At 25.2% G+C, this 10,459-nt stretch overlaps 1 protein-coding gene across 1 annotated transcript; it reads right to left on the reverse strand.

Moving 5' to 3' along the window:
- Nucleotides 1–6,499: 6,499 nt before the first annotated feature.
- LOC112685198 (protein phosphatase inhibitor 2-like) lies at nucleotides 6,500–9,659 on the reverse strand. Its single transcript, XM_025557018.1, has 4 exons — nucleotides 9,414–9,659; nucleotides 9,118–9,297; nucleotides 6,858–6,937; nucleotides 6,500–6,745 (listed from the first exon to the last, which is right to left on the reverse strand). Exons 1-4 carry the CDS (start codon nucleotides 9,527–9,529, stop codon nucleotides 6,615–6,617), a joined length of 507 nt encoding a protein of 168 aa, XP_025412803.1. The 5' UTR covers nucleotides 9,530–9,659; the 3' UTR covers nucleotides 6,500–6,614.
- Nucleotides 9,660–10,459: the final 800 nt, after the last annotated feature.

A 10,459-nucleotide genomic window follows, 5' to 3' on the forward strand; every position in this document is an offset into this window, starting at 1 on the left:
TGAGGTTACAGAATAAAATTTTATTTAAACTACACGAAGCTCATCTTGGAATTTGTAAAACTAAAAGCACGTTCTTTATTTTATTGGAAAGATTTAGATAAAGATATCGAGCAATATATTGGTAAATGTGCAGTATGTAATAAATTTAGGAGCGAGAATACTAAAGACCCTATGATATGTCAAGAAGTTCCTAATCTACCTTTTGAGAAAGTTGCATGTGATATTTTGGATTATGGGAAAGATACTTACCTTGTACTAGTTGATTACTATTCCGGTTGGCTTGAATTAAATTATTTATCTTCTAAAATGTATTATTTATTTATTCAAGTCAAATAATTAAAATACTAAAAGTTATTTTTTCGATACACGGGATTCCAAAGCAACTTGTGGCAGACAATATGCCTTTTAATTCTAACGAATTTCAGAATTTTGCGACTGATTGGGAATTTGTTATAACTACGTCAAGCTCTAGATACCCAAAATCTAACACACTTGCGGAAAAAGGTGCAAATATTGCGAAATCAATACTAAAAAGATCGGATAAAGGTAAAGTTGATAAACAACTAATGTTGTTAGAATATCGTAACAGTGCTATTATTGGCTCTAAGTTTTTCCCAGCACAACTTTTAATGAGTCGCGTTTTAAGATCGAAAATTCCAATCTTAAACAACTCTTTAAAACCTACTTTAGTAAACAATTTTAATTTAGTACATGAAAATAAGAATATAAAAACAAAACTATATTACGATAGAAATGCCAAAGTTAAAAATAATAATGATTTTCAACCGGGTCAAAAAATTGTTTAGAGATCTACTAACTAAAATGTGGAATCCAGGTAAAATCATCAATAAATATAATAAGCCTAGATTTTATGTTTTTAGTGATGACACGGGTAATAATAAACGACGAAATATTGTACATTTAAGGCCTGCCGGTAAACAGCTCAGGTATAATTGGAATAAAGATAATAACGTTGTTTTGAAGCCTAGTTGGATACGTAAGCCACGTATATTGTATCTCTAACTAAGCTTAATTTATAATTATTATTATATACTTTTAAATTTGTAAGCTTAATTTGTAATTTGATTATATATATAAAAAGGGAGATGTTACATACAGCTATAGCCTATAACTTATAATATTTGTTATCTACAATAGCGGCTATATGTTCATGATATATATAAATATTATGGTTATCTCGTTTGGCCATTTGGTGCTTTGTCACAAAAATAAAACCAGTCTGCTTTTAGCACTCATGCGTAGCACATTATTTTCACCTACCACACTCTTCCCAAGATGCAACACTTCCTGACAATTGTAAAATCAAATTTGTAACAACTAACGGACATGTTTGGAATATACTTCCACGCTCAAATTCTTGGTTATTTTATATCCAACCTGAGATTAAACAATTTACTATGAAAATCGAGTCTGAACATTTACATTTAAGGTTAATGGTGTACGTTGATTGACTATTTTCACAAAATTTAATTACATACTGAAAGAACATTATTTTTACCCTCGCATCACATAAGAGCAAATACTTATGCTGATTTAATTCCGGAAAATCCTAAATTTAATGTTAAACAATCTTTAATAAAATTGTTGAATTCGTGTACACCTCAAAATATCACCAATGTACATAGGCGGACATTTGGTTGAATTTTGAGGGGGGGGGGCTATAATAATTCAATGTAAAATAACCCGCAGGATCTTCTCCCCCATACCCCCTTCCCATCCACAAGTAAAACTTATTACTATCAAAAATATAGATATGTTTAAATTTTATTAAAAAAACAATAAATAACGTATATTTAAAATTAATAATATTTTATTTTAATGACAAATATCTGTTTGTATCAGCAAAGATATTCAAAATATCATTGCTTTTTATATTTTTTGATATATGCATCTTTTTTTGATATATAATATTGAAAGATCGCTGAACCTATCTTGAACGAACGATGTCTTTAGCCAAGTTTTTATTTTTTTCATTGCACTGAAACTTCTTTCGCAAGTAGCCGAACTAATTGATATTGTTAATGCTATTGTAAATAGATTTTTATTATTTCTTATTAGACGATTTTCAAAAAAACTAATAGATAATTATAAAAACAACGAATAACATTTCTAACAAAGTTTCGATTTGGGTGGCTATTCAAATGTTTTAGGTGGGCTAAGCCCCTCAATATCCGCCTATGTTAATGTACAAGTCATAAAAGACTTATTTTCACAGAACCTCCACGGATCGAAAATATATACATATATAAAATCCGTTTAAGACGCTCTCGCTTAATACGATTTCCTGCGTAATACGCTCATATTTACGAGTCCCTTGATTTTGAAAGCAGTTAAATGTAAATGACTCCGGATTATAAATTTATATTTCCGGATAAGACGCTCTATGTCAATGATGTTGTGTAGTATAAAATTTATAATCACAATATCAAATCAATGATGATTTTCAAGATTTAGAAGTTTTCTGGGTATGTAAAAATTGATGATATCAATGATGATGATATCGCTACGAGTAGCCTTAGTATTGATCAGATAATTACTGATAACATTTCATCTGCTGATGTCAGTACTATAAAGGAAGAAAGTGAAAATAATATGGATGTTAAACACCCCCCATTGACTGTATTTTATGGTATTCACCAAATTGCAAACTTACTTAATTTGAATAAACGTTGTATACAACTTTTAGATTTTACATATTCTGTCCTAATATAATTATTTTCATTATTACTAGTAAACCCGTTGCGAAAATTCGAAATAGATAATTTATTTATATAATAAAAAATATAGGTGTAATCGAATCAATACATATCAAATACACATTACATATCAACACATTTTAACAAATCAATAAATGAGTATACAATCAAAAATTGAAAGACCTATCGAAATGACAGAGAGTGTTTATTAAAACTAATTCATAAGAACCAATGAGAATGCAGTATTTGGAAAAATTTGAAAGTAAATTTGATTGTGTACACATAACTTTTCTCAAACTCGACGAATTTAAGCAGTTAATAGCCCAAAAGAAAGAGTTTGATACACTGAGTGAAACGATGAAACGATCAAGATCCATTCATTAGAAGAGGAGCCATAAGAATTTGAATTGCTTGAGTGAGATTAACATAGCATTCGGATTGTTACGATGTGTTCAGGACGCGGATGTGAACAAAAAAGACCCGTAGTCGACATTTGAATGGATTATAGATTTAAATACGAATAAAATTGACGCTGGGTAAAGCGCCCCAGCTGCTAATGCTTTGAGCGAATTGAACCATTTAGAGATTGTACATTTAAGATGGTTAAAATGAGGCATCTATCTAAGTATTGGGTAAATTATTGAGTCCAAGTTATGTAATTGAATTAGATGGGACAATGGTCTCGTTGTTGGAGTAAACAGGAGGGAAATAAATGTAACATTTTCTAGTAAATATCATTAACTGGATTTTGTCCACTTTAGAGTTGTATGCACTTTTCACATCAACAAATGCAGCCATAAGAAACTCACAATTGCAGAAAGTATCATAAATTAGACCAACAAGCTTAGAAAGGCATTCCATGGTACTGAGACCGTATCAAAATCCAAATAGATTATCTGGAATTAGATGATAAGTCTCAAAATACAATCTAATTGATTTTTTAGCATACATTCTGTTAATCTGCAAAAAGCCAACGATAAAACGTACTCAACTTTAACAAAAGTAACTTTAGATATAAGGTAAAATTAGATAAAATATGTTAGTACTTTATAAGAGTATGTGTTCTAAGACATACAACAATATTTAAAATGTGATACATTTGATAAGCCTTTTGTATCGTTAATATGCATTTTAGTAGAACAATTATTATTCATTGTATAAATTAAAGTAATATCACACATAATCACATAAAATATTGATTATTTCCAAATTATACAGATATTTTTCATATAATCTTTAGTCTATTAATTGAACATCACCTCGGAAAAAATTCTTGTCGAGTTATTGATTAAATATTGAAAACACAACATTGCACCAACCTTTGTTCAGATATTTTTTATATATATATAATAATAATCAATAATCAATATACAATAGCATAAATGCACAATTAAACATTCTTTATGAATATTTAAAAAAATACATAGTATTTAATTAAAATAAAAGAAATATGTCACAGGTAATATATTAAATTTATATATAATTATTATTCATACATAATTAATATAAATGTATATATTAATTAAAATAAATATAATTCCAATATAAATGTGACCAAATATTATAATAAGTGCATTGATTATTATTTTTTACTTATTTTAATTTTACAACTATTCAATTATTTTAGGTATTGCTATTATTATTTTCTAATAATAATTCATTACATTAACAGTCTTATTTAAAATATTTAACATAAATTACATTATTGAGAACATTTAATTCTTTTTGCTCTATAATCCAAAGCATTAACACATACACACACGAATATATAAATATTTATAACATATTATTAATATATTAATATAATCTATTGATACAGAAACATTGAATGTAACTATTAATATTCATGTAGAAGTGAATTACAATTGTAAACAATTGATTTTTATAATTATTTATTACATACTTAAGTTGTGTAGTAAAAGTGTATCACAAGTTTTTAAAAATAATTTTTAGGTAGAAAATAACATACATAAATACCACTACAATTAAATTAGTTTTATTTGTTGGGGACAGTGTATAAAAATGTAGAGTTAGTTTTGAATTAATTTATTTTCTAACAATCTAGCATATAACAAATAATTAGTTAAAATATCTTTCTAATAATCAGTAAATCTATAGATGGTGTTATTATTATATAAGTTGTTTATTAAATGTATTTTAAGAAATATAAGTATTTTTATTAAAATTATAACTTTGGGAACATATACTTAGAGAATAAGAAAAATATGGGTAACTATTAATGAAAACTTTACAAATTTAAAATAATACTATAAATTAAAATTCTAAATTTTCTTCTTACAAGTAAAAAAAAAATTCTAAATTAAGAGATTAAAAAGCTCCTATTTATGAAGCTTAATGAATTAAATTAACAAAAAAAAACCATAATAACTGTCTGATATAGACTAACAGCATAATGCACTTATGTCTAAACACATAGTTGTTGGTTCAAACAATTAGAAGTTTCACTTTCAGGGAGTGACAACTGTTGTCACTGATGAAATTAAAACCACTTATTTCTAACATAGTTATAACAGAGCTTAATAATAATAATACAAGTTGAGATATAATTCCTTTAGATACAGACATTTCAACACAAAAAAGAAAACTGAATGTTAAAAATAAGAATGAGATCATCACAAATTTATTATTTTAACCAAGTTAATGAATTATAAAATATAGAGTGCATATATCAGTGCCAAAGTAAATTTAAATGGCATTATTTATGATTCCTTTAAGGCAAATAAATCTGTTAATTAAAGTTATTAATACTACAGTTCTAATTAAATACTACTTGTTATACTTTTATATTAGATTAATAGTTTACTGAATATATTAGCAATGCAAAATTTAATAAAAATTAGTTTAAAAGGATCATAAAAGTATAGAATAATTTATAAATTTGGATGAATTGTAAAAATAAAAAAACTATTTAAATAATTTGTGAATCCTCCTTTTATTTCAAAAGTTAATTGAACTTAACAAATAATAACTTTAATGTTAACATTGTTAACAACCATATTCTATATCACTTACATAAATACTTATGTTTTGATCTTCATAAACATTGGATTTAAACACTAAAAACTTTATGTCTGATTAATTTTTATTTTCTTGCATGAAATAGGTATAAATCAATAAAAATGTGTTTAAAATTATACATTGATACATGAGATAACATTTAATTGAATAGTGTTTTTACTTCATGACTAACATTCATTAAATATAATATTATACATTCAATAAATATAATAGTGTACATTTGTTTTTACTTTTAAAAATATATTAAGTTCTAAACCCAGATTCAAAATTTTAATTTATAAGTTATATATTATCAAATCCAAAAATTAACAAATTATAACCTGAAAATAAGTTTTATAAATATATTTTAACATTAAATTTTAGTTAAATATTATTAAAATAAAATGGCAACAATTAAAATGTTATGTATTAATTTAATATTTGACAGTTTAACATTAAATAACTAAAAAATAATTATGTTTTCAAAACATTTAAATATTTTTCTATTCATAGAACACTTATAATTTTTAAATGACATCTAAGGCACATATTAAATTTTATTTTGGATAGATAACTATTTTCTATAAATAATTAAAATTAATATGTATTATTACATATAATTTAATAAATGATTTAGAAAAAATTGTTCTTGACGAATTTAAGCATTAATATTTAAAATTAAGTAGATTTTTTTTATCAATTTTCTATTTTCAAAAAAATAATTTTAGTTAAATTTAAAATACATTAAATGAAAGATATTTTAAGGTTTTTATTAACTAATTGCAAATTATGCAAAATGTTTGTTCCTCAATATTGTACAACAAACAAATAAAAAACAAATAATAAAAATTATTTATTTTAAATCATACTATAGCATACTTAAATAGCATCGTTATTTGGTTTATCATTTTCATCTTCTTCATCATCCATCATTTGTTTTGCCAATATTTTTGCAGTCTGAAATTCATTATAATGTTCTTTTCTTTTCTTTTCAAACACTTCTCTTGCAGCTAAAATTTTAAAAATATATATTATAATATTTGACTTTATTACTGATTTAAACAATTTTAATTATCATACACTAAAAACTAAAATTTGTATAAAATTTAAGATTAAACGCACCTTTAGTTTCTAAAGTTTCATCTTCAGATTCTTCTTCAGATTGAAATGAACTACTTCTTCGCCTTCCTCCTTCTTCAATTCTAGTAAATTAATTGAATTATAATTTTTCCAGATTTAAACTATTTACAAAAATTGAATTGATTTATTATTACTTTATAATTATTTTAAAATTTATAAAAATTAATGTTTTTACTAATATATATATATGAATGTAAAATAAGTAATTTTTCTAAAAAATTTAAAAACAGAACAAATTATGTAAGAAAACATCTAGCCGTTCCAGATGTAGGATAATATAAAAATATAAAACTGAAAATTCTCAAGATAATTAATACTGAAAAATGTTAATGCATTTTAATTTTAATATAACAACAATATGTTCACAATATGTAACACCTATATTATACCATAGTTTTTTTACTGTCAATAAAATATACAATCTTATATGTAAATATTGTACTGAAAGCAGGGGCGGATAACATGATCTGACCAGCCCAGGATAAATAAAATATAGTGGCCCACATGATCATATCCAAGTTCCAACAACACAATGACCAACTAGAATAAGTATGCAAATGCATATAAATTCGCGCTCTAGTTATCATATATTGGTATAATTTGGAACATTCATAAAACATATTTTCCCATTTTTGTTTTCATTTATACAATAATAAAATCATTGTACAAATTCAATAATATTCCATTGTTATTAATATGAATAATATTAATATTACCTATATTTCTTTATTATAATAATAAATATAAGTAACACAATTATGTTATGATTTTTGCAAGAAAATGTTTTCATTTTTTTGTTTTTTTTTTAATGTTTAAGTTGATATCTGCATAATGTTTTTTTTTATTTAATTATTCATTAATCAATCATTGTAAATTATTTTATGAGCATATTATTAAAAACAATGTTACATTTTCAGTAAAAAAAAAAAAAATATATTCTCTCTAAAACCGCAAACTGAAACTCAACATTTAGTTAATTTTCAGTTTTTAAAAAATTAAAAATCGTTACCCTGCAAAATCAGCTTCTGGCTTTTTAATAATTATTATTATTAAAAAAATAAACGGCGTAATCAGAGTGGCGGCAGTCAATATCATGTGGCGTATAATCAAAATGGTATATTACAATTTACAAAAACAATAATATAAATAGTTAATAACTATTATTATGATGTATAATTATAATGTAATTAATTATAATATAAAAATGCAGAGAGGTATTTAAGGAGAGGGAAAGGGTGGTATAGGTGTTAGAACACCTTCCATTGGCCATATTTTATGGTATTTCATCAAATTACAAACCTATTTATAGTATAATTTGAATAAACGTAACCAACTTGTAAATTTTACATATACTGTCTTAATATAATCATTTTCATTTAAATAATAATTTATATAAATACATGGTATTTATTAATGTAATATAAGGGAAGGAGGGCAGAGCCTCTCACTTAACATAAGTGTACTCAATTTTAAACATCCCAGTTAAATGAATTCTGGATACACCACTGCAAAAATGTACCTATTTGTCTAAACGACGAAACTCCAGAATCTTCTATAGTAAAATATGTTAAATCCTAATAGATTGGTATGTAATATTACATAAGTACAACTGACTATTGTATAACAGAAAGACGTAGTGACTAGTTGGAAATACGTTATATGAAAAACCTAAGCCTGCATTCGATAATAATAATAATTATTTATATTGGTTGATGACAACTACAGCAGAGGATTAATAAACACAAAAATAATACCCAAATTTCAAGATAAACACCAGGACGGTTAATTTAACCTATTCTATTCTTCATTAGCGTGATGATGCATGTAAATAAGGTGAACTTCCCCACTGTTCAGTCATACTAGAATATTTAAAGATTTAGGCAAGATTTAAATATATATTATCAGTATTATTTTTATTTACTTTTATTTGCATGTATGTACAATAGTGTATGTATAATAGAGTTAGTAGTAATATTTTTCATCGGCCATTTTCGATAATATAAGTAGCGGCAAACCGAGAAAATCTCGGTGTCTTGGCAGCCCTATCTATCCCTGACTGAAAGTACTTATGTAGAATAAATTATTATTTACAAGAAAAGAAATGGTAAAATCTATTAATGAACAGAGTTTTTGATCATTCTTTATAACACATTGGAGTTTAATTTTAATGTTTTAAATAAGCTAAGAGTTTTATGAATAGATATGTTTTACTTTTTAATGTCTGAAAACTGAAAATGTTTACCTTTTACTCAGTTCTTCTGGATTTACACCACCATCCATTTCATCATTCTCTTCATGAAAATCTCGTTCATATGGTGTTTTGGGTTCATCCACTTTCATATGGCCATAATCTTTATCTGGTGGATGTAAAGTCTTAAGTATGTTCATTTCATCCCATTTAGCAGACTTCAACTTCTTTTTACTAAAATGTTACCCACACAAAATAAGAAATTCTAATGAATAATATAGAAATTTAAATAAATTTACATTTTAATATACATTATAAATTTAATTTTATTTTAATTTAAAGAGACATACTCTTTTTCCTCATAGCTGACAGAAGGCTTTAGTATGCCTTTGGACGGTTCTTTTTTCAAATTTTCAGTGGGATCTTCGGTAACAAACGAACTCGATGTAGTCGATGTAGATGCCATTTGAATTCGATTTGATATTTAAACAAAAGTTGGTTTTTATCGAAGGACTTAAATAGTTACTTCTATAATGCACTGTCCGGGCTTAGTAATGTTTAATAAATTTGTTTGAAATTATTATCACTTAATTTTATTATTACTATGTATCCAATGTTACAATGATATCAAAATCCAACCATTATTATACAGTTGCAGTAACAATTTTTTTTTTCTATGACAACAAATGACTTTCCATGAAAACATATACAAGATTTAATTTTATACATAATTATATGTATTATATGTTACCATAGTTATTAAAAATTTGGTCCATTTTTGTTGAAAATATACAAACAAAAAAATGTAAAAGAATTAAAATTTTTTTTTGAAAACAGTATAACCTATTAGTATTTTTCCCGCTTTGAAAATCGGGAGATATTGTATAACTTTTATCAATATAAATTGTTTAATTGGATTTAGTAATTTTCGATATAGTTAGTAGGTACTGCTTTTTCAAATTTCGGACCTTATAATTTCTTAGGTCTTTATCATTTTTCGGACAAGTGCCAATCACGCCTTTCGATCAATGATGAATAAAAAATAGGTACTGAATATACTGTGTAATATGCATATATTACTAAGAAATAATAATACGCATATTCCTGAGTCAATAAGGAAAAACGTACCAAGAATAACTTTGCACACATAAACTTTAATGAGTGCCATGTGCCGAAAACAACACAATTAAAACAGAATCAAACAGAGTATATAAAGGCTCCGTTTCACCACCAACGGCAGACGTGTCCAGCTATTAGTACAAGCCCTTCTGAGTTTCGTCTTTGATATTGTTAGTGCACAAATTTATAATTTGTATCTGTATCTGCATTTGTATCTGTATTTATTAAAGTGTTTACAAGTGTTTAAATTAATTATTGAATCAATTATCCTACTCCA

Source organism: Sipha flava, unplaced genomic scaffold (assembly GCF_003268045.1).
Source record: "Sipha flava isolate LNK unplaced genomic scaffold, YSA_version1 269_pilon_pilon, whole genome shotgun sequence".
NCBI lineage: Eukaryota > Metazoa > Arthropoda > Insecta > Hemiptera > Aphididae > Sipha > Sipha flava.